This window comes from Lissotriton helveticus, chromosome 11 (genome assembly GCF_964261635.1).
Source record: "Lissotriton helveticus chromosome 11, aLisHel1.1, whole genome shotgun sequence".
NCBI lineage: Eukaryota > Metazoa > Chordata > Amphibia > Caudata > Salamandridae > Lissotriton > Lissotriton helveticus.
Window position 1 is genome coordinate 95,315,924 of NC_136072.1, and position 25,853 is coordinate 95,341,776.

The following is a 25,853-nucleotide window of genomic DNA, read 5'->3' on the forward strand; positions in this document are numbered from 1 at the left end:
AGATCGGCCGTGGACCAGGGTTCGATTCCCCGCCTCGGCGGGTCTCGGGCTCAAAATTCCACGGACTCGACAATTCTCGCTCCGGTGCCTACTCGACTCACGGGGTCACACTCTGCGACTCTGGGCAATAGCTTGCTTAATCTCCACTACGGCCCCTCGCGGCGGGATGCCTGGCTTTCACCTTGTGGATACCCTGCCGGGGTATCTCACAGGGGAATACCAGGACGGGTTCCCTAAGCAAGCGCCTTGAGACCCCTGGGTGATTTGTGCGCTATATAAATCGAAATACATTTACATTTACATTTACATTTGTGGTCCCAGAGACCCCATATTTCAGGGATAAGGGTCATGCAGACCCCTCCCCATACCAATTTCAGTCCCAGGGAATGGGGTCCCTGAGCCCGGCATCATACTTAATGGGGAGGGGGATGCAGCCCCCTCCCAGGATGGATTTCAGCCCAGAGGACCCTACCCCAAGGGCCCAGCGCATTTTGTAGGGAAGGGTGGCACTTACATGAGTGGCTGCCTGTGAGTGAGTGTGTGAGAGACTGTGTGGGCCTGCAGGTTGGTGTCTTAGTATTTATGAGGATGGGTGAGTAGGTATGTGAGTGGATATGTGAGTGGCTGTGTGGGTCTGTGAGTGGATGTATGGGTTTATGGGTAGTAGTGTGGGTGTTTAGGTGAGTGAGTGAGTGAGTGAATGTGTGAGTGAGTGTGTGGGTCTGTGTGTGGGTTTGTGAGTGGTTTCTTGGGTCTGTGAGTGGGTGTGCGAGTAGCTATATGTGTTTGTGCATGTGTGGTTGTGTGTGCAAATGAGTGTGAGTGGGTGTGTGAGTGCATGCGTGAGTGGCTGTGAGAGTCTGTGAGTGGGTCTTTGTGTGGGTCTGTGCCTGGCTGTACATGGATATGTGAGTGGGTCTGTGAGTGCCTGTGTGAGCCTAGGAGTGGATATGTGAGTAGTTCTCTGGGTGTGTTAGTGGGTGTGTGAGTGGCTGTATGGGTGTGTGAATGGGTTTATTTTATGGCATGTATCGGTCCTGGGGAGATCATTCTCCGGGGACAGGCCAATGTGTTAACTTTACTAAACTAAGTTTACAGGGACGTTATAGTTAGGTTACATTTTACACACCCAAAACCATAGAAATTCAGCAGTTATAGTTACCTAACCTAAGTATAACTTACGCCCCGCATTGCACAGCTTATGACCTCTCTTATAATGTCACTCATGTCACCGTCAGTAACATCACTGATGATATCACTGATGACATCTCAAATTACATCACCGATTACATCATCCAGCAAAGTAAACCTCAAAATAATTCATAAAATACCATTACATGTTTTTTGGAAGTAAGAGGATGATGCAGGTTAGAGACGTACAGCACAGAGCTCACTGTAACCTTATCAACTACCAGTGGCAGCTCCTTGAGGGTGTGCTGCGGGCGGTGAGGCAGGGGAGGGGCAGGGTGGGGGGTAGTAAACTCTGGCATACAGCCGAACAGAGGTAAGGAAGTAAATAAATAAATAAATAAACATAATGCATTGCGCACGCTGCAGCGGTATTTGGCTTTGCAGCGCGCGCAATGTAATTCGTTTTATTTATTTATTTATTTAATTACCTCCGTTCGGCTATATGCTGGAGTCTACTACCGCCCACCCTGCCCCTCCCCAGCCCCATCACCCCGAAGCACTCCCTCGAGGATCCGCCACTGTCAACTACGACACTCACTTATCACGTAAGAGACAGTTCTCAGCGGATAGCCCTGTGTTTTCTAAACCACTACTGTAAACACTAATGATCAAAGTAAAATGTCGATCTGTATAGGCTAATTAATTGCAAACCACAACAACACCATTAGTGAACCTGAAAAGAGGAACTACACGACAGAGGCTACCTACAAACCAGCAAGTAGAGGTAGTCTATGAGCATCAGACTTTATGGCCCAACAACTTTTTTTTTTTGCTTTAGGCTCAGAAGTTGCCTTTCTGAAGGGGGAAAGAATGCATTCTAGCACCAGTCAAGAGACCGGGACCCGAGACGCATGTGTAAACACTAATGACCAAAGTAAAACGTCTATAGGCTAGTCAATTGCAAACCACAACAACACCATTAGTGAACCTGGAAAGAGGAACTACACGACAGAGGCTACCTAAAAACTAGCAAGTAGAGGTAGTCTATGAGCATCAGACTTTCTGGCCCAAAAATTTTTTTTCTTTAGTCCCAGAAGTTGCATTCTGTGGGGGGAACAAATACATTCTAGTACCAGTCAAGAGACCGGGACCCGGGACACACCTCTTGAGGGCTAAGACTCGAACTCACAAGATACACTGGTGGTGTCCAGGGCAAGTTCAGTGGCTATTGGTCAGTTGGGCACTTTACAGGTGCAGGCTTCCTTAGCATTTATGCCCCTGAGGATTAACAGGAGGCTAGTCAGCTAGCCCTTGGAGTCAACTCACTGGTTCTTGGTATGAGTGAGAGTAGGTCCAGCCATTAGAGTCTCTCACTGCAAAGTTGACAATAGGAGCAGCCCTTCTTATTCTGAAGTCCTGTCTCACATCAGAGGGTGCAGTAGGTGTTATCTGCCTAGGTGCAGCCTTTCTTTCTGAGGTTCACATGTTCAGCTGCGGAAGTCCTTCTTCTGTCTCCTCCCAGACCAGCAGCGTTCTGAGTGTGTGTCCAGCATAATTAGCAACCCCTCTTGGAAAACCAGTCATGCAACAGGATTTCCCCCTCTGGAGCAGATACCAACATGTCTACATACACAAAGGAGCAGGCACGCTAAAGTGTGATTTGCATGTGCCTCTCAGTGCGGGGGCCCCTTTCAAGCTAGGTCATCTCTGGCCACCACCCTTGGGCCATCCTTTAAGAATTAAGTCACACCTCCTCCTTCCAGCAGACACTTTGTTACACTTCCTGTGTGCGATTCACACCTACTGGCAGGAGGGTAGCAGGCTGTCTCGGGTGACAGCTGCTGGAGTCAATCAGCAATGCTTAACAGAATGTTGGTGGAAGAAAGTGGTGATTTTCTAAAGTCACCTTAATTTTAAGTTACTTTAAAATCCGACTTTATCAATGGGTCTAGTTTAATGTAGCAATTTGATACCTTTTAATAATATGTAGCCTCAATTGGAAATTAGCCCACAGTGCATGTGCTAGTGTAACTCAATGTTAGACATGGGACCTCCGCATTATCTCAGGTTAAATTACAAACATTAAAAAAGAAGGTTTTTTGACAGCACAAATGGTTTATTTTGCCATGTTGGCTTTCAGTTTAAAAGTTGCCCGGCTGGGACGTTGGATTTAAGAATTATTTCAATCCAATAATTTCACCTTCAATGGTAAACACTATGTGCAGATACAAGGGACTTCCATGGACATTTGGATGGCACCATCCTATGCAAATATCTTCATGGGTAAACTAGAGGACTGTATACTTGCTACTTCTAGCATAAAACCACTGGTATGGCTAGGATACATTGAAGAATTTAAAATATGGAATGCAAAAAGTTGAAAATTGAAAAATTTACAGCTTATATCAACAGTATCCAGCCTGCCATCAAATTCACCAACAGAAATACTAAACAGATGCATAATCTCCCTTTCTGGATGTGCTACTCAACATTTAGGAACAATTATAACATACAGATGCTCATTTGTATATAAACTGGACTTCATGTCACCCACACCGGATGTATGACGTTACAACGCATACTTTTACAACGCCTACCTTTACATCGCAAGTTTTACAACGCATACCATTACAACGCATAGTGCTTTTGGGCGCTGGATAGTGAATAGTTTAATTTACTATTCCAACTCCAGTCCCCGTGGATAGTAGGGAAGGTGTTGGATAGTACATTAAACCTATTACCTATTTATAGGCTGGAACTGCAGATATTGAATTTGGTTCAATTTATCGGGATCCAGGTCCAATACGTCTAAAACACGGATGTGTTTTGTTTATGACAAATTGTACTGTCTTTTTTTGTACTCTTCATGCTAAATTGTTGTTCTTTTCTTATGCTTTCTCGCTCTACCTGTACGAAGCATTAACCTGATTAACTGCCTTTTAGATATATTTGTTGTTTCTTCAGCTAAATGTAGTGCTGTATCTATGATATTTGATGTATGACTCTGAAATGTTGGAATTTTTATGTAACTCTGTTTTAGTTGATGTTTTATGATGAATAGTTTTTAACTATATATAAATAAAAGTGATAGATTTTCTATTCTTTTGTACTAGAGCCTTGGGTTTACAATTAGACTTCCTTTTGTACAATTGTGGTAAGAAGTAGTGGTTGGAAATCTGAAGTGTTTAGTGTACTATAATTTTAAACCAAAGGAAGCTTACTTTCCCCAGAGTGCAGAGACCCTTTGTAAATCAGGCCCACAATCCTTAGAAGAGCATGCACAAGTGCTATTTGCATACGTTTATCACATTAAAGCCAGACCTATTATCTTAGCAATTGTACATCCTATTACTGCTAACACACACACAAATTCTCTAGCACACCTGCTCACATCACCCTTTCTCACACCCAGACACATACACACAGCTCTTTCAAACATACAATGAACTTTCATACATTAAACCCAAGGGAACGTGGTAGTAGTGAAAGTGATGGTGCTAGGGGTAATAGTGTTGATGGTATTGGTGGTACTGATGTTGGTTGTTGTAGGTTTAAAATGCTGGTGATGATAAAGTGGTGGTATAATTGCGATGGTATTGTGGCGGTGATAATAGTGTTGGCATTAGTGGCAATGATGGCAGTGGTGGTAATGGTGATGGTAGTAGCAATAGTGACAAAGGTGGTTGCTTTAGTAGAGATATATTGTCAAGGTATAATCTTTTGACAAATATTATCATGAAAGATGCTATGAGGGCACTCTGCATACCAAATAAGTGGTCCAGCAAGCATATCAAAAGTGGCTGCTGGATACTCAGCATTTAAAAGGATTGTGTGGCCTGGCAAGCCTATCACATAGCTGGCTCTTGCCGCTAATGTGGGCAAAACAGGAGCCCAGACTTCTTTGAGGAACATTGAGGCGGTTCCCGAGGGTAGAACAAGTGTGAGGACGCCCAAGGCCACAGTAGCAAGGGTGACTGCGTAGATTAGTAGCCAGAGCCTCATGAGATTTTTGGGCTACTATTTTGTGGTTAGGATGTCCCAATGTATAAACACAAAAAAACAATTAGGTGGCCATCTTCAGGTCAGGCTTGTACTTGAGTCTGGACAAAACTTTACAAAATTGCACTAAAAAATACAAAAAAAGTATTGCTTTATCTGTTTGATGCATGCCTGAGATAAAGGATTAAATGTGTAATGACTGGTTACTTTTTAGATATTAAGAAGTCCTATGAGTAGTGCAACGGAATCACTACTTGAGTGGTAGAAGAACGCACTGAATTGCTAATAACACAAAGGAGAGAAATTATTAATCCTCTTGGCTGATCCAAGATGTGATTGACAATATCTCAAACCAATGACTAAAGAGGTCTCACACACAAAAAAAACAATGGCTGAAGGGGGCACCTCTAAAGTCTAGTCTCTAAACACAGGAAACAAACAGCTGCACTGTCAATGGAGACCTAAAATGGTTAATGTCATTACAAAGAAGCTTGAGTACAGAAATCACTTAAGAAAAAAGTTGTGATAAAGGAAAGTAATTTTATGTTGCAAGCATAACATAAAATGCATTAAAAGTTTGTCAACACCAGTTTAGACACAGTAGGTTAATAAACACTCATGCCAATAAAGGCCTAATTACGATGTTGGGTGGACTTACATCTTCCCGACACCGTAGCGGTCTGGAAATGCCCGACCTTAGGTCGGTGGTTCCTACCACAGGATTATGATGTGACCGCCTCTAGCGCTGAAAAGGCCACAGCCCAAGCGTCCATTCACTTATGGATGTTTGTAAACATCCACCATGAAGTGCCTGCCACATGGTGCAGGGATGTTTAGTGGGGGCCCATAGGTGACCCCCAGGCCCCATAGCAGAGGGCCAGGGGGAAGGGGGCCCTGCTAAGGGATCCCAAAGTAATTTTCTGACAGCCTTTCCATGTCCTTGAAATTATATCATAAACCCTACGTCAGAGCCGTCGTTAGGGGATTATGGTGTAATTCCAATGGGCTCCTTGAGCCTGTCAGAAGTGCCGCAGACGGATGTATGACGGTACGACGCGTACTTTGACAACGCGTACCGTTACCACGCTAGTATAACAACGCAAGTCGTTACAACGACTTGCGTTGAGGGGCGCTGGATAGTAAAAAGTTTTATTTACTATTCCAACTCCAGTCTCCGTGGATAGTAGGGAAGGAGTTGGATAGTAAATTAAACTATTTACTATCCTGGAGCGCCCCCCAGCGCAAGTCGTCGTAACGACTTGCGTTGTAAAAGTAGCGTGGTAACAGTACCGCGTTGTTAAAGTTTCGTCGTTAAGGATGTTCCCCGCCGCAGACGGTCACTCCGCCATTTGCCTCTGCCTGCTGCATCGTAATGCCCCGAGCGGAAAGCAGGGGCAGATGTCGGTGGGTCCGACACCAATGTGCCATCGTTATCGGACACACCAATATCGTTATTAGCCCCAAAGTATTTAAAGATGTTTCCAAGGCATAGGTTAAGGATTAGGGATATGGTTAGGGTTAAGAGTTTGGGGAAGAGTAAGGTTGCTTAAATGGGTTACGGGTAGTGTCATGATTACAGTTAGGTAAAAGGAGTGGAGAATATTACAGTGAAGGTTAAAGGAAAGTTTAAAGTTAGTGTTATGTTTAAGGTTATGGTAAATATATGACCTGATGAGGGAATTATACTTTCATTGTAAAGGAATTCATTTTTACAATATCATGTAGTTAAGAGTTCTCCAAAAATAAAGACCATTGGATAAGAGGAATCCCACAAAAGGATTTTTTAAGCAGAATAAAATTGGCAGTCGATATTGTTAGGTGGCCTTTACCTTTCTGTAGGCACTCTGAGCATGATTCTTAAAAAAAATATCACTAGTCTGCACCCGCAGATATCTGACATCACTGAGAACCCACAAACATTTCTAGGATACACCTGAACAATTGCCCCAGTCACACCTTACGTAGCGCAATCCTGAAAAGTGGGTCTATTTTTTCATACGAATAAAATAATCAAAACAAGTGCAAGAGCGCTTGCTCTCTTTTTATCTACAGGCAAATATTGTTTGCCCATGAAGACCCCCCCTAACTTGCAACACTCAAGTTGTTGGTGGAGCTGCAATCCTATTCCTACCCTATAAAGGGATTACATCTTTCCCTGACTCCAAACAATGGCCCAGTGAGGAGGGATAGGAAGCTTGCATGTTATTACCCTCGTACAATTACTTTTCTGGATATTCTCAAACATTTGTGGTGGTCGCACCATGAGACTCCCACTTTCCACCCACAGGAGAAGATTTACTCACAGAGAAAGCTCTGTGTGAGTAACACCTTCTACCCGAACAAGGCAAACTTCTTTGAATTACAAAAGTTGTTTTCCCAAAAATTATATTTGGAAGTTAGACATGCAAGCGCAAGGAGCTCTCTATATATACAACCTGTATTATTTATAGACAAAATCTATCTATTCAAAGAGATATAAATAAAAATGCAAACTACTGTCTGATAATAAAACATCATTATTCGCAAATGTAGAGACTTAAATTTGGGATTTTGAGCCATATGTATGAAACTTTGGCTTTGCGATACTCAAATAGCGATTTTTTGTGAATCACTATTTGAGAATCACAAAGCGCTATGTATTAAGGATTTGCAAATAATTTTGCGAATCCTACATATTCCTTAATTGCGAATTGCAAATTGCGATTCACAATTAAGGAATACCTCCCTATTCATTCCTATGGGCCTGAAGTTGGTGGTAATTTGCGATTCCCTATGCCATATTCGCACAATTTGGGTGCCTCATACATTCCATTTAAGAATTCGCAATTTGCGATTCCTTAAATGCATTTGCAAAATAAGGAATGGCAAATTTTGCGATTCTTTATTTTGCGAAGCAGTTTTTCTATAATACATACCATTAAGCCTAATTGCGATCGCAAATGCCGAAATTCTGTGAACTTCGGCGTTTGCGATCACAATTTTGAATGATACATATGGCCCTTTCTCTTTAAAATATGATCACAATTTTCAGTAAACTAATGCACTGAGATAACAGTAGTGAAGCCAAACAGGTTCTCAGGTGCCAAAGCCTACTGTCGAAACAGACCCCTAAAATGTAAACATTACACCTAATGATTTTTCACTGGAAAAGCAACCTATTTATGTATGTGACACACCGATATTCATGCTGCCATATTGTGTGCTAACTCTCTACTAGCCTTTACATGATACATTTGGATGTGTTCTAGCTGAATATTTTTTCCAGAATTAAAAAGGCAGAGCTCCTGCAGATTGCTCGGCGGTGTAGCCGCAATGTGTCCTCCTGGCTCAAGGTAGGTGCTTGGAGAGGTGTTTAGTAATCACAGTGAACTCAAATTCTCCTACTTGACTGATTATGACCTCTGCCACAGGAAATAATTCAAGACACCTACACTAAGGGCCTGATTATGACTTTAGCATTGTGGCGCCAGGTCTGCCCGGCCGCAGCACCACTAAAGCCGCAGTCAGACCACACGCCCGATTAGGAGATTCCCCCTGTCTCGCGGGCTTTTCTTTCGACGTTTTCATGGCGGTGCCCTGAGAATGGGCACCGTAATGGGAGCGCCAAAAACAGTTCCTGCACGGAACTGGTGTGCATGCACACATGGGGGCATATGCTGTGCCCCCCATGTGCACCACATACGGAGGCGGCCCCTTTGTTTCTTCTCCGCAACGGTGTTCATGGAGGAGGAACCACCATGACACCCGGCGGTCCCCCCAAGCATTTTGCAGTCTCCTGACCGCCACAATACTGCTAGGGCATGGTGGTTCCCTGGCGGCTGTGACAGTCTTACTGTCCGAATCCTAATAGGGTGGTCAGGAGACCACCACAACCACACCCCCACAAGTCAGGCTGTCTGTAGACCGCCAGACTCGTAATCGGGCTCTAACGGGTAGCTGAACCTGAATTTCAATCCAGTCTGCAGTACTTCACAAGCGGGGGGGGGTATTTTTCTAAACACTCTACCCTAGGCTCATGAATTCCTCCTCTGGAAGTCAATGCAAGATTTGCGCAGATTATATCTGCAATGTCGAAATTGTAGATGACGCACGCGCTGGTGCAAATATAGCAGTATGTCAGCAGGTGGTCAATTTATGCAATGCCAAAATTACCTAGTTTCAAGGGTGATGCATTGAAAATGGAGATACTTGTTCCTTTCATTTCAGTAAGGCTTTGTGAAAGTGTGAGGTGTCTCTTGGCTCTGCACTGTTTGTCAGCCATTTTGAGTTCTACCATTTACAGCCTCAGTTGGATCCGAGCTAGAATCCCTATTTGGGCTCAAACAGCTTTTTGCTTCGGGATTGGTATTCTGATCTTTTTAGTAATCATCCTACCTGAATCATTGAAGAATTTTCTCAGGTAAGTCACACCACAATGCGTTTTGCGCTTCAGAATAGATGAAAACCAGTAGCAGCTTCTACTGAACAAGAGTGGTGGGGAGAGGTAGATGGAGGGAAGGGGTGGGAAATAATAAAAAATAAAGCACTTACCTACACCTCTGACTGCCGCCTTTTCTTCCTCCGTCCTCCCTTCTTCTTCCACAGGAAGCACACAGCCTCCCAGAATCCCCTGGCCAGCCACAATGCTGCCTTAGCAGCGTTGTGATTGGTCTGAGCACCATGGCTTGGTGCTCAGACGGGGGCTTGCAGACTGTGCATGTTTTCCATGCAGGCTGTAAACCTGGAGAACATGCAGAGTGCGCATGCCAGTTTGGAAGGCCCAAGATGGCTAGCCAAACCATCATGCGCACTTTAGGTGCTTTCACCACTCCTCCCCCTGTGATGCGGGGAGCCCAGCCCTTCCCCCCGCTTCAGCTGCAAGCTGAATACAGACAACAAAATGATAATAACAAACTTTATTATCATTGTATTTGTTGTATTCAGCTTGCAGTACAAGCAGTGGGGCGACGCTCCTTCGCCTTAGCGGAGCAGCCGCCATTGTCGGTATTACCACTTTACAACCCATTTCGTGGTACAAAGCATGGAAGGGAGCAGTAATTCCATCAGAATTACTACGGTAGTTGTAATGAGCGAATATGCATCCTTTTCACGCATGCCTTCACTCCGCATGCAATTACAATGCGGTTGTTCCAACGACCACGTTGTAACAACACATACCATTACTCTGCAAGTCGGAACAACAGCTTGCGGAGGAGGACGCTGGATGTTGAAATAGTATAATTTACTATTCCAAATCCAGTACGTGCGGACAGTAGGGAAGCTGTTAGATTTTATATCCAACACCTTCACCCCCATCCGCAAGTCTTTGCTACGACTTGCGTGGTAATGGTATCCGTTGTTACACACGGTCGTTCTAACGACTGCGTTGTAATTGCATGCGGGGTGACGGCTTCGTTGTGAGGGCTGTTTACCGTAATGAGCACATTCCTGCTTCAATGTCTGGTGTTATAAAATCATGCATAGCTTTACATTTCCCTCCTGAATTTGTTTTCAGGCTTCTTTTGCGCGAGCAGTAGATGTGGGCTTCTCTCTGTAATATACGCCAAAGGATTCCCCAGGCAATATGACATACAATATGGAATGCACAAACGTAAATGTTGAAATGATGTCACAATAGGTATTAAAACTCAAGCGGACCTCGTCAAACAAAGGAACAATATAGAATGCACATTAGTTATGAATGTTAGCAAACCTGCAGGTGCTTGGAAAACTTAGGTGCATATTAGCAAGGAATTGCAATATGTATCGCTAAACACGCTTAGCGTGTTTTTTTTATCGCTGCCTATCACTGGATATGTTAGGGGAGAAAACATGCTATTAGCAACGTTTTTCTCCATTGTGCTAAAATATCCAGCGATAGCGGCGAAATGCGTGCATATCACTGGAAATCCAGCGATATTCACGCATTAACGCCAATGGGGGCTTAACCTGACAATCCACCTCCCATTGAATACACAGGTAAGTCTATTAGCAGGCGTTAGATTCTAGCGATAATTGCGCTTAGCGCAACTTTTTTTATCGCTAAGCCTGCGTTGCTAATAGGCCATAGCTGTGTTAGCAACTGCTTTCAGTTGCTAACAGTTTGGGTATGCCCACTTTGCATGTCATTAGCCATAAATATCGCTCACATCCAAAGCGGGCCCCAAACCGGTCGCTATCACCTAAAAGCTGTCGCTAACTGCTGTTAGCGACTGCTTGCTGATAGGGCGATAAAAATATCCCCGCCTTAGCGGGGAAAAGTCCCGCTAAAGCGGCGATATTGCCCTTGCCTGATATGCCTCTTATTTTTCTGAACAACGGAAGGTGCCTTTAAGGGCAGTGCCAGATTTATTTGTTAATAGGCTGTAAGGAAACCAAACTGGCCATTAAAACAATTCTAACAATGTTAAGAAAGGGGAAAAAACAAACAGTTGAAGGCAGAATTCTTCTTCAGCACACCTTTGAAATATGGACACAATAAAAGAATGTCTGTGAGCCTTGGAACGCACCTTAATGGTGCCCACATATTTTCCCCACTGGCTTGAGAGGGATTCGGTTCAAACACTGCAAGCACTTTCCAATTAACTACAGCGCAGGTGTTTTTTTTTTTTGCAGAGAAACCTCGCATCCTGTGCCTGTTGTATTTAGCTGCACATTTTTTACCTTTTGGATTTTATTCCACGCACGTTCTCCGTCGCTTCTCTTCCCTTCGAGGGCGTCGGTGGCATCTGCCATTAGTGACTGCAGCTGCGGCACAAAGATAAAGATTATCAGGCTGGAATTCGCACAGAAATACCCGCTCTAAATACACAGATTAAAGCCTAATTAAAAAATCATTTGTACACTGATGATTTTATTACTCATCTTTCGTGCAACGAGCAGGGGACATGGTGCCCGCTCCTCGGCCGTTATCCAGCCTCGTTGTGGGTGAAATACTCAATGGTTAAACAAAAACAAATTCCTCTACAGTGTCTGTAAACCTCGCCTGACAAGTTTCGGCAAATGCTGATGTTTTCTGATAATAGAAGTGTGGGGTAACACAGCGCATACATCATCATCAACATTATTTTCCATTGTGGATCAATTTACCCTCATTTAGAAATGGCTCCAGTGACACATGCACGAGCTAAATCCACGCTCAGAAAGTGCTCTACACAGATTATTACACATCTCTGTTTTTGCAGCTGATTCTAAATAATGCTTTAATGCCGGCATCTCCAACAAGTACCTAGTGAGCTACTGGTAGATCTCCCAGCTACCTGTAAGTAGCTCTCCTGTTTACAGCCTGATAAATTAGATGTTTTCATATGGTTGAGTAATATATGTACCCCAAAACTGAAAAGAGTGCCCAAAATGTGTTTATTTTCAGAACTCATTACCTGATGTTTGGAGAAAAATGGTTGGATTTACAAATATATTTAAAGCTGATATCGGAGTGATAAATAATGAGGCTTTGGGGAGACCTATTAATAATATTATGACCATGGTGCCAGCGGCATTGTAGCTATATTTGGTATGTATTATCCATATAGAGGCATTACAAATTGATAAAGACTTTTCTCTGCTGGTATCTCTGCCTGATGCACTGAGGTGATCATTGTAATCTTGCCTGACAGGGTCACTATTACCACATTGAAACTATTAGTAGCGCGGTATGATTTAATTGAAAATAACTAGCTTGGATCACAGAAAAGGTTGGAGACCCCTGCTTTAATGAAATGACGCGTTATTATCAGTGGGTGACACTCGTAGGTTGGATTTTTGTTTAACTTCTTTCATGCTGCTATAATTAGAATCTTTTAAAACTTGACTGCGTGTGTGCTTACTCCCCGGTCCACCGCGAGCGTTGCTCATTTGTTGTGGAGGGAGACTATTTTAATCTTTCCTCTAAACATACTTCCTTGCTGCCAATTTTCCCACTTCCGGCGGAAGGTGGTTGGCACTCTAGTGCCCCAACCACCCTCTTTTAAGGGATGCTTCTGGCAACGCACAGAGGACACGTGCAGCGGGCGCGCTGGCGCGTCCGCGCCAGGACGATGCCAGAGGCCAGACCCCTGGTCGTGTCACTACAGATTCTAAGACCGCAGGTAAAACTGAGAGATACACCAGACAGGGATTACTGGATCTTAGGAAAAGCAACACCCCGTGCAGCCAACTCTACCTCCCACCAGTATTGGAAGGCCCCTTTTCGTGCAGATTTTGTCAATATTAGAGTAATGCTGCCAATTTAAAGCAAATCTGGGTTACTTCTGACCATTCCCTACTACATAAGGTTCCCCATCATACAATGCATGCCCCCCTGTTAGGTGGGACACACCCTACAACTAGGAACGAGAGGGAATGGAAAAATGTACTCTGTAATGTGTGCTCATTACCCAAGCATTCTACGGAAATATTGGATCTATTCTCTTCAACACAGCCAGAACTGGGGTTTCTAACGGAAACCTGGCTCAAGCCCCACTCTACGCCTTCCATCTCTTTGGCCATACCAGATGGTTACAAGTGTATTAGAATGGATAGACCAGCCAAGACGGGGGGAAGGATTGCCATTATACATAAGGATAGCATCAAAGTTTCCGTTTTAGACGAATACTGTGACTCAAAGATGGAAGTTCTCATTTTCCAAATTCACCTGTTAGCGCAAGCCAGCTTGAAGGGGGCTCTGGTTTACCGCCCCCCTGGCCCCTTGGTAGATCTCTCAAATACACTGATTGAATTTTTAGCTCCTCATGTACTTGCCAGCTTCAATTTCCTATTATTAGGCGACTTTAACATCCACAGTGAATGTTCTAATAATGTGGAGTCATCCGCCTTCTTGAACGATCTTTCACTTTTGGGCATAAAACAACTGAATGAAGGCCCTACCCACAGGGCTGGCAATACTTTAGACATTACCTTATCTAACTCCCCTAACATACACTGTGAGACACCAGAGCAACTCACATGGACGGATCATGCTTTAATTAAGTTTGCAATTAAAACTCATAAAACAGAACATAGGAGCCAATATCAAGAAGCTAGCAGGACCCACAGACAAGGGCAGAAGATCACCCCAGAGAACTTCCAAGCTTCCCTGAAAGTCCATTGGAATAAACTCCTTGATAGTCTAGAAGAAGCGCTTATAAACCATAATTTAGCATTAATCCAAACTATAGACCATCTTGCTCCAACAAAATGTTCTCCCACTCACCCAAAACGCCAGCAAGCCATTTGGTATACACCTCACTTACTCTCATTGAAAAAAACGTTGTAGAAAACATGAGAGGAGATGGCGTATCTCCCACAAGGAAAGTGACAAAACCCAGTTCTTAGCGTATATGTCGAACTATCATAATAGTATCAAGCTTGCACGGAGGAATCATATTTCCACCGAGCTCTTTTTGGCTGGTAATGCGCAGAAGGTTTTATATAACATTCTCCAGCAATTTATTAACCCTAAGGCTTGTGAAAACACAGAAGCCCCCACAGAATTACTTTGCAAAAAGTTGCATTACATTTTTTACAAAAAATTGAATAAATTTATGACAGTATCGTCTCTTCGAGTAGCCCACTTCAACCACCTGTGACAGCGGATGTACTAGGACAGATTGCCTCCACGTCACTCGAAAATTTTCCCCCACTTTCTATCACAGATGTAGAGATTTTAATGCACCAAGTGAAGTCTGGTTCTCCTAGTGATATAATTCCTGCTAGAATAGTTAACACACTTATCCCTCAACTTGCACCATTGTTTAAACATCTTTTGAACCTATCTGGAGTGGAAAGCAGCACAGATAATGCCCATTCGAAAGAATACAAAGGCCCCTCTGACCGACATGACCAATCTTCGCCCCATCTCACTCCTGCCCTTTCCGAGTAAAGTATTAGAGAGACATGTCAATGATTACTTAACTAGCTTTGTCGAGTCTTCAGGCAGCCTAGACCTATCTCAGTCAGGCTTTAGGCCCAAATATAGCACCGAATCAACCAAGCTAGAGGTCACAGATAACATCAGAATGACCCTAGACAAGGGCCATTCTATGATTCTGGTGCTATTGGACCTATCCGCCGCATTCAACACTGTTTCCCATCAAATACTGCTCGGAAGGCTGAAGGAAGTGGGATTAAGGGATTCTGCCTTTCGTTGGTTGGCAAGTTTCCTTTCTGGCCGGACTCAGTCGGTTACTCTAGGCGCGTACCGTTCTGCACCCATGGGACTTACCAAGGGAGTTCCACAGGGCTCCTGTTTGAGCCCCACTCTATTCAACATCTATGTGGCTCCCTTGGCTAATTGTACTTACTCCACCCATCCAGGAGACCTTCTCTCGGGGCATGAATGCCATTTCACAATGGATGAGGAGTAATTTCCTCCAATGTAACGTTGGTAAAACCGAGCTCTAACTTTTTGGAGAGGCCCCACTATTATGGTCCCCAAATTGGTGGCCCATCAATCTTGGAAAGCCCCCTGTCCCTAAAACTTCTATTAAAAAATTGGGAGTTCGGTTAGACCAAGCTCTTTCTTTTAAAGAGCATGTTGGTCAGACAGTGGGTGTATGCTTTTACACCTTGGGCCTACTCCGACGAGTCTTTCCTTTACTTCCAGGCACTTATATTGAGCCGCTCAGACTATTGTAATGGTCTGCTGTTCTCTGCCAATGAAGCATCAATTAACAGATTCTCCTAAAACTGCATTGGTTCCTAATACGTCAACGAATAAAGTTCAAGGTATGTTGTACCGTTCACAAGGCACTGCACAATCTTGGCCCCAGTTATTTGTCCGAAAAGTTTATTCCCTATCATCCATCGAGAGCCTTGCGCTCCAGCACAAAATATCTGCTAACAGTTCCTAGAATCAGGAGAGCGAGATTGGGGGTTAAATATTTTTCATACCTTGGACCCAAGCATTGGAATGACCTTCTTCTTCCATTAAGAGAATGTTAGAACCATCTTATTTTTAGAAAATTACTTAAAACCACCGTCCTGAAGATGGTCTGAGGGATTCAAACAATAGAAGACCAAAACGTCGAAAGTAACGTCGATTTCCTTATGTATTGATATACTTTAAGTAAAACACACTAGAACAAGGGTATAGGGCACAGATGACTGCACTTTATCCAATGTTGTATGGTCCAGTTAACTGTTGTGGGTGCCAGGAACCTGAAGTCATATACCCCTAGACTCCCAACATTTATGCAATCTAACACAGTGGTTCAGCACCCCACAAAGTACACAATGATAAAAAGTAGTCAGAGCAATAATCAAGAAAATAATTTCCCGGTCTCGAGTATGTAGTGGAACTACATACTCGAGACCGGGACCGAGGGAGAAGTAACACGTCGTGAAGACTAAAATTGATACCATACGAATTGGTTGTGAATAATGGCACCATTCTGATGACGTATCTGCCTTGATGTACACTGAATAAAAGGATTTGACTATTTTCCTTTATAATAAGGCTAAAAATGCAATGCATACTTGGAGCTTTGAACTATAAAGTCTGAGAGAAAAACTACCGACTTACGTTTTCAAATATCTGTCGCCCTGAAGAAGTCCTTTGGACGAAACGCGTTGGCTACGTTTTTTCATGAAGACTTTGAATAAAAGCAAAGAAAGAAAACTTTAAGTCCTGCTGAAATTATTTTCTTGATTATTGCTCTGACTACTTTTTATCATTGTGTACTTTGTGGGGTGCTGAACCACTGTGTTAGATATGATATACTTTAAGTGACTGTTTTATTTGTGAAGATATCGGTCATGTTTATGATTTTATCAGGAGTGGATTTTTTACTTATGAATTATAGGTCAAACTAGGATGTACCTTTTTCATTTGTATGCATTGGATTCAACTTCAGTGTTGAATGTACCCTATGAATTTTGAAGTATAAATAAGAAATATATTTATCAAAAGATATTCCTGTGTTTGTTGTTTTTGTTCTTGATTTAGCTCTTTATGTATTGATTGTCTGCTTTGTTGAATTTATGCATTTACAATGCGGCGCACTGTGGCGCACGTATGGGCAGATGTGTTTTACATCCCCCGGCGGAAAAGCGGCGCATTGCTGGAGTCGCGTTGCAAGCGCGACACAGCTCCAGCAAGGCTCGGGGTGCCCCTATGCCTAACATGCTGCGTCAATCCTTACGCCTGCTTCAAGCAGGCACAGGGTTTTGACGTAGCATGGCCGTAAAAGTGACTTAGTTAAATCTTGTAGATTTTACTCAGCCACTTTTCGGAGGGGTTCCTGCGCCGGAACGCCCCCCCCTGTGCCGGAACGCCCACATGTGGCGCAGGTCTTTACAACGTTGTAAATACCCCACAGTATGGTGCAGGCTTTGCTCCGCCACTGCGTCACAAAAGTGACGCATGGCGAAGCAAATGTGGCGTACGGGGCTTGTAAATCTGCCCCTTAGTGAATTATTCTGAAGAAATGGCCTTAGTGCTCATTGCAGTGCATACTGTTGGAGCTCAGCAGTGCACTACTCAAAAGAAGCATGATTGTTCTGCTTAGGAAAAAGATTTACCTGCAGAAAAAATGGATAATCCTACAGAACAGCTCACAATCCCACTGTATGTCAATAAATCCAGGAACTCTGACTAAATATGCAATGTTTGTTAAACTAATGATTACAGTCTCCTAAAGTACACAGAGCTCTGATGTTTAAGAAGCCCAGAATTGAGAAAAACATCAAACCAATACAAGCCAGTAAAGAACTGGTAATCTGGTTTCATCGTGTTTGCAAACAGTGACTGTTCACAAAGCCCAAGCTCTAACAATACTTTAACAATCCGGGCAGCCACGACGCGTGCGGGTAAAATCGGTGGGACTGGGTGGGGGGGGATTTCGACAGACGACAACGAGGGGAAATTCATTATTTATTTACTTTTCCCTCGTGGTCATCTGTGGAATCCCCCCAACCCGGCCCCACCGCTCTTACCTGCATGGGCCGTTGCTGAATCAGGGATACTGAATTAAAGGTAAATATGGTAACTTTGTAGCAATTTGGTAAGGGGGAAGGTTTGTGACCCTGGTGATTCAAAGACATATAAACCTCACTAAAGAAGTACACTATAGCAACCACAATTTGAAAGATAGTGCACCTGGGGCCAGATGTAGGTAGCCTAATACCGGTCGGTAACGGACGAAATTACCGAATTTCGGCCGTTACCGACCGGTATTAGGCTTTTCAGATGTAGGAGGCCAAATTGAAGGATTCAGTAATTTACCGAATCGGTAATTTAAGGAATCAGTAAATTACCGAATTCTTAAGATACCAATTCGGTAATTTACCAAAACCCTAATGTAGGGAGCACTCAAGTGAGTGTATTCCTCATTTAAGGATTCGTTATTTACCACCAACTACAAGTTGGTGGTAAATATTGAAAACCGTTAAAAAAGCAATTTTAGGCTTTTTTACCTGTGCCATGTGGCAGACATACATGCCCTTAGGGTATGTATGTGTGCCACATATGCACCCATGCACTATTCAGGGGTGCAACAGGGTGTCAATTTGACACCCTGTCACCCTTGTAAGTCTTCCCCTTATTACCGATTCGGTATTTACCGAATCGGTAATTCATATTCATTCCTATGGGCCTCCAGGCCCATAGGAATGAATGGGGAATACCGAATTGGTAAATACCGAATCGGTATTTACCGAATTTTACCGATTCGGTAAAAGTTACCGAATAATTACCTACATACTATTTACCTAGTCTTAAATACCGAATCGGTAAATTTCGGTATTTAAGAATAGGTAAATAGAGATTACCTACATATGGCCCTTGGTACCTACAAACAAAGGGAACACAGCCTGGAGGTTCACACAGGCATTTATCGAACAAGGTTGGAGGAGGCAGATCCAAAATAAAGGGTGCAAGCCGACAGTCATCTAGGATTTGATACAGACCAGAATGGTCTCTGGAACTGGTTAGCTGGCTGACCCACAAGGCTAAGTGCCACCACACTCAGCAAAGTAAATTATGCAAATAAAAGCAAAAAAAGCTGATGCAATGAGTGGGTTTCTCGCCAATCACCACCCTTCACAGCTATACTGACAGTACTGATGTCTACGCGAAGAGTAAAGGCGTATGAGTGTGGTCTACTTCCCTCCCTAGATTCTGTATTTGGAGCCCTGTTTGCTATGGATCCGATGCATCCTTCCTTTTAGAGTGCTTTGTGGTCCTTAAATCGGCATTTCTCAGAGACCAATCCTGTTACAAATGCCAATAATAGCATTTCAATGCTTTGCAACATCCAGAACCGTTGCAAGCCATCCTTTCTTGTACATGTTGCAGAAGAGGGGAACCGTCCATTGCCGCTCCATTTTCCTTGAGATTTGTAGGGGCATTCATTGTGCGTCTTGAAAATTGTGACTCAATGCACTTAAATATATAGCAAATTGAGGTTTTCCCTTTGCTAAGCCTGAAATTCTGCCCTGCACATGGTTTGCAAAGTAAAAAATGCTTTCATATATGTGGACCTGAAACTTTAAAATGGATGTATCCATGGCATCATTGAGAATCCAGAATACCCTTGCAGAAAACATACTGAGCTGTCCAACACATCACCAGCATAATTCTTGTAAAGTGCTAAAGACCAAGGGCCTCATTTACGAGGTCCTAGTGACACTTTTCACCACCGGAGCGTCACTTTATTATCGCTCTGGTGGCTCAATGTGGCAAAGCATATTTACAAGGCCATGCAAAGCAACTTTACGTGGTTTTTCATGGCCTTGTGAATATGTGCCATCCTCACGCAGAATATTGCATGAAAAGGGCATTCAATGGGTGTTGTTGTGGGTGTTCCCACGCAACACCCATGGAATCTGAAATATTCCCAGATTTACTAATGAGGGAGGCGCAACGAGGAGAAATATCTTTTATCCTCTCATGATTGTTTTGTGCAGGAAGGTGTCCCTTCCTGCACAAAAACAATCACTCCTACAACGCAGGCACCCTTGCACCATGTCACAAGGGTATCTGCGTGGTTGCATGGCAGCACATTGGGCGCCATCGCGGGGGAAAAGGACAAGAATGCATTGGATCTCATAAACAGGGCCATACCTGTTGTTTTCTTTTGACTCAGGGCAGTTTGGCAAGATTCCTTGTGGCGCTGCCCTGAGCCAAAACACGGAAATAAGTTCTCAAGTAGGCAACTAAGAGCTAAAGAGTTTGCAGGCAGAATTATTAGGATAGTTGTGTTGCCAATCCTTCTAAAAAGGAAGGAGCTGTGTTTGTTTTTTGCACACCTCCTTTCTCCTGAATGTACATGCCCGGCCCGATTAACTTTCTTCTGTGAGCAAATGTGTTTTACTCAGTAAATTCAGATGTAAACCATATCTGAAGTTGGGATAAGACACAACTACTCAAAGAAAGTGGCTTGTAAAGTTGGCTTGTCTACTGAGCTTACAAATGATATATACAGTTTGAAAGAAAAACAAACATTTCCCTGTCTGCATTCATTTTAGGAGCACTGGCGGTGTTTAGACAGAATATCAGAATCAAAAATATCGTTGGACTAAATATTGTGTCAAGAATATATAGGACAAAAATATGTCAAGGTAAGCTTCTATAGGTAAGCAGTGTTTTACTATATATAACTCCACATATATGTACCTTGACAATGTATATATCTTCAAGGGTCATAGATGTGGAGTTAAGAATAGTAAATCTAACTTAGCTATTTGCACTTACCCGGGCCACAAGTACTTAAAAAAGAAGTGGGGGGGACAAACCAAGTTAGGCAGTATGCAAGTGACATAATGGCACGTGACATCATAGGAAATGACATCAAAAGAAGTAACATCAGATATTAAAAGCTCACATATGTTTAGCAGGTTTATCGTGAGCGCATTGAAGTGCATTACGAGATTTAACAAATGAGATTTTGCATCGGATTGTGCCAAAAACAGTGGCGCAACCCCAACGCAAAATCTGGGCCTCAACTAATAATTTATTTTTTTAACTCTGCCACAAAGAAATTAGTAACAAAGAGAACAAATTGCCGTATATCTGTCCTGCTTCATTGTTTGCAAAGTCTGCATTTTAAAATATCTTATGGGGTTGAGGCACCTGGTGCAGAGATCTTTGTGTGGCCAGTAACCATCAAAGAATTTTTATAATGGTTCGGTAACTCTGGAGTTTAAAGCATTTGCTGGAGAGATCTGTGTTTTGTCTAGTCCCAGATTTTAATCAAAGTAGCATTGATGGTTAATGTGTCTCCTGAAAAGCACATCATGTGAGATGCAGATGATTTTAAAGCAGAGATCCTTTTGTAACTTTCAGTTCTTAAATTGTAATCCTTTTAATAAATCACATTGAGCTATAAAGGACATGTGACTCCTACAGCTTGTAACCCTCGCTGTCTTATGTAACACATCTTGTACATTGATTTATAGACTTACATATTTTGTTGTCAATGTATAATGTGTATGTTAAGTAAATTGCTCTGACACCCTGCATTTGGGATGAGTAGCGTTACAAAAGAAATAAAATAGTGGTATTTAAATTGTTATTTGTGTAAACACTGGGATAGATCAACACATCTGACATTCTTACAGTGCATGCATATCTCCTATATACAGTGACTGAACAAAGTCAAAAGCATGCCTCTCTTAAGTATCTATGTAGTGATAAACTGTTGGGGCATATGTACAAGGAGTTAATGCCACCAGAACATAACTTATTTTGATGGTCTGGTGGCGTTAACTCCGTCGCCTTTTTTACAAAGCGGTGTTAAGCCACTTTTTGTGGCTTAATGCCGCCTTGTAAATAATGCCTCTATTCACGCAGCACTCAGAATGAAAGAGACATGCAATAGGTGTTGCAGTGGGCGTTCCACCACAACACTCATTGCTTTTTGATGCTGCCCCATATTTACAAGGTATGGGGCAATGCCAAAAATTGGACCAGGAAATACCTGGTCTTAAACAGGCAATACGAGGAGAAATGTTTTATTTCTCCTCGTATATTGCTCTCTCCATGTGTGCTGAATTCTGCAGCACACATGGATAGAGCAAATCCCTTGTTAAGATTGTTTATGTGCACAAAAGTATGCCTTCCTGCACAGAAAACAATTGCCCCTGCAACAGGAACCCTAGAAAAATATTGCTAGGGCGCCTGAGCTGGTGCTAGGCATCTTTTCTAGGGCTAGGGGTAACGCAGGGATGCACCGCATTCTTGTGAATATGGCGCATCCCTGCATTTTAAAACTGTCAGTTTGGCGTTCCCAGTTTTGGATTAACACTGCGCTCCACCAATTTATTGTAAATATGCCTTTGTTTCCCTTCTTGCATCTAAGTGTGAGGCTCCAAACCACACCCAGCCAGGATAATATTGTAGCAAAATGTGGCCTACTAGCCCCTTAACTTCGGCTCTTAAATTTGGCCCAGCTGGAGGTGAAAATAAAAAAGCCCATTCCCTGCCTGCACAACGCTGCTCGGAATGAAAGCAGATAACGCTTAGGCCCTCTGAACGTGTCCCGGTGTCTAAAAATGACACCTGGACATGTTCAGCATATCTCATTGGGGCTCAGCTTCTTGCCAGGGTGGACAACATCTATCCTGTGAAAATAGAGGTAGACGCCGTCTACCTGCATGTACCCTTGATTTATGCCCTTCACTTATCTTCTCGATATTTTGGTTCTCCATATTCTTGAAACGAAATTCTGTCCATACAATATTTTTGTTTCCAATATTCTGTCAGTGTCCAGCAGCCAGGTTAGAGAAATCTATTGTGAAAAAGGTCCTCTCTCATGTCCAATTAATCCAGGTATTCTTGATATCTCTCAAAAAAGTAGGAAAACCTAAAAGGAGCGTGAAAGTGTAGTCTATTTGTAAAGTTTGATTAACTGCGCAGTGGCTAGGAAGCGGCCCGCTTTGCATACTGAAGGGTAGTTTTCATTTTACATATTGGTAAGGTTTGTCTACAACTTGCTACACGAGTAAATGTGCTGGTCCATAAGTTCCTTTTATTAAAGTAGCATAAAAAAGCAAACTTAAAACAAAGCTTGCTCAGTGCTGCTGGTGGCACACACTGGCCTGCTGACTGGCAATGAATATAGCATGGGTAGCACCACATGCCAGAGGCCGGTATCCCACCACCGGAGGACCTGACCCCTGAAATTCCATTCATTCTGAGCTGCCTGCCGTGCCCCTGTACCTTGAGAACTGTGTAGTCACGCAGTCTGTCTCTGCTCAGTTTCAGCAGCCATGTGTTGGCGCACTTTGGTGTAGTGTAACTGAGTCGAGGGGGTCGGGAACCCAGCGAGTCGACTAGTGCTGCATTCAATTTGCCTGGTTATAGTTAGGGCTGGGCGGTAAATTCCGTTCCGCTTGCGGAATTTGCGGAATTTCGCATTCCGTGGAGAACGCGTAATTGCCCAAAATTCCGCGTCCGTGGCTTCGCGGAATTTTTTGCTTGTTCGCGCTTTAAAAATGCGTGTTCACAAGATATTTCTCCCCGAGCACGCAAACAGCATTCGCGAACAGGAAAAAAGCATCATGAACACGCAGGACAAGCAATTCTGCATGCTCGCGGAACTTTTGCGTGCTCGCAGAGATTTTTTATCATTTCGCAGAGCTTTGAGTAGCGCAACTACGCAAATTCTGCCCACCCCTAGTTATAGTGCCGCGGGCTGCATGCCAGGTGCCAGCCAAATCAAAATGTCTCCATTACCGGGCCCTCCTGCTCAGCTTAACAGTGCGATCAGATTGCAAAGACATTACGTTAGTGCCATTCAATTTCTTGAGCTTTGCAGCAGTTTTAAGACCTTTTTCCGGTTGCTCAAATGGGTGTAATTTCTGATATTTATATGGTTCCCTCATTTCCATTGCTTGATTTTGCTTGCTAGAAAGTGGCACTCATTATCGTTGAAATAATTATACTGAACTTAGGAAAATGTCACAAATAGAAATTCGAAACCTTGGCAGATATGCATTATATCAGTGCTTGAAATGGAAAATAGAAGTGCAGGTACTCTGTACCAGAGTACCTGCTTGTTTCCGAGAAGTGCTGGTACTCTCCAATCCAAAGTATTGCGTTTGTCTTGAAAAGTGCCGATACTGTCCCTTTCAAAATAAAAAAGTGCTGGTACTCCATACCGGACAGTAAAGGCCTATTTAAAGTACTGAATTATACATATTACAAATCAAGTAGAGCATGACCAACATGATGTTTAATTTTTTTTCCTAGTATCCAACCAACTAAGTAAAAAAGAAAAAAAAAGACGTACCAACTCCGCCTCCTGTTGATTAATCTCTTGCAGGTACGGGATGGTCGCCAGTTCGGCCATTGCCTGGTTGATCGCCTGGCTCTCATCTTTGACGCGCTGTAGTCGGTTTAGGAAGCTGGCGTACTGCAACTTCTCGATCACACCTGAGCATGCGCGGAGACTGCCCTAACCACTCAGCAAAAGAAACCACGTTAGGAAAGAATGACAAAACACAACCTCCCCTTTACTGGGATCCCATTTCATGGTTTGTTGCTGCATTCAGATTTGCAGAGTAGATCTGGGATTGAATGTAGACTTTGAAGTCATACTTTGAGAATCTTACCATTTGCAATACATTTATAGGGTGATGGGTATAGGAAAATGTGATTAATGTTTTTTTGTGGCTAAAAGTACTTTAAAACACATAATGCCAGCAATGCAGCTATAGCTAAAAATTTGCTCAACAACGTAGTGTGAAAATGAATAACAATATAATGTGGGTATCGAAACCCAGTCACACTGGAGTTCAGAGAATAGCAATAGTAGGTAACATGTAAAGTCCTCAGTAAACTATGGTGCACAGAATAAATGTTTCTTCCAGTGCAGGCTAACTCTGCTGGTAAACTGATACCTGTGATTGTCATACATTAAGTAATTATGAAATCTCTTGTATATGGCAATTAACAATGGATGAAGTATTTTAATAAAATAAATTATTACAAGTATTCTTTTTATCATTATGAGGTGGAAAAACCTTCTGGATCCCAATATAGACTGGCAAGTGCTATTCTTATGACTAATAATGGAGCATTTGTCATCTCTCTTAATAATGTTAACAGGGTTTAACACCTTCTACGGGGGCATTAACTACAGTTAACTGCCCGTCTAGAGTTATGGATCTGAGTCAAAGGTGAGGCACAGAGTGAGAAAAAGTGCGATCAAGGGCTGGTAAAGCCAATGGGTAGATACAGTAGGTGACCAGACAAGCTGGTGGCATTGCCAGATGTGGTGTTACTGGTGTTGGAATCTCATCCAGAAATATCAGGGAGGAATTTGCAGCTGGAGGAGTCTGTAATAGTGTTGAACTGTATTTCTGAAGAGAAAACATCTGAAAACACAATTCCACACAACGCATAGCAAGAGCCTAAATCTGCAGTGGAAAAATGTGGTAATACTAGTACACATATTGTAACCATTATGTAAGGCTCAAAATAAGAATATGAATCACCAATTACAATATTTGGCAGAACTCTCCTCATGGTCTAACAGACTGGATGAACCTGATCAATAAAATGTCAAGAAAAAACTTAGTATCCTTTGGAAGTGCCTTCCTCTTTCTATACAGTCATGCCATATAAAAGTAAGAGTTTCATTTTAACCCTCTATGAATAAGGGAACTCAAGATTCTACTGACCCATCCACTTGGTTGATGTCAAATTAAAACTTTTCTGCAACCCCCTAATCAACCTGGGTGATTGTTTTGATGAAGTTAATATATAAACCCTTTACAAAAAGGACAGTATTGACTCGGGTTACCGACAATAGACTAGAAATTCA

The 25,853-nt window shown here is 42.9% G+C and overlaps 1 protein-coding gene across 1 annotated transcript in view; it reads right to left on the reverse strand.

The window, feature by feature from the left end:
- The window catches only part of SPATA16 (spermatogenesis associated 16), a 476,121-nt gene that overhangs the window by 220,875 nt on the left and 229,393 nt on the right, over positions 1–25,853 (reverse strand). The window contains exons 8-9 of the mRNA XM_078665447.1: positions 24,318–24,482; positions 11,773–11,856 (exon numbers count right to left, since the gene is read on the reverse strand). Of these exons, the coding sequence (XP_078521573.1) occupies positions 11,773–11,856; positions 24,318–24,482 (249 nt within the window). The remainder of the gene's footprint in view (positions 1–11,772; positions 11,857–24,317; positions 24,483–25,853) is intronic.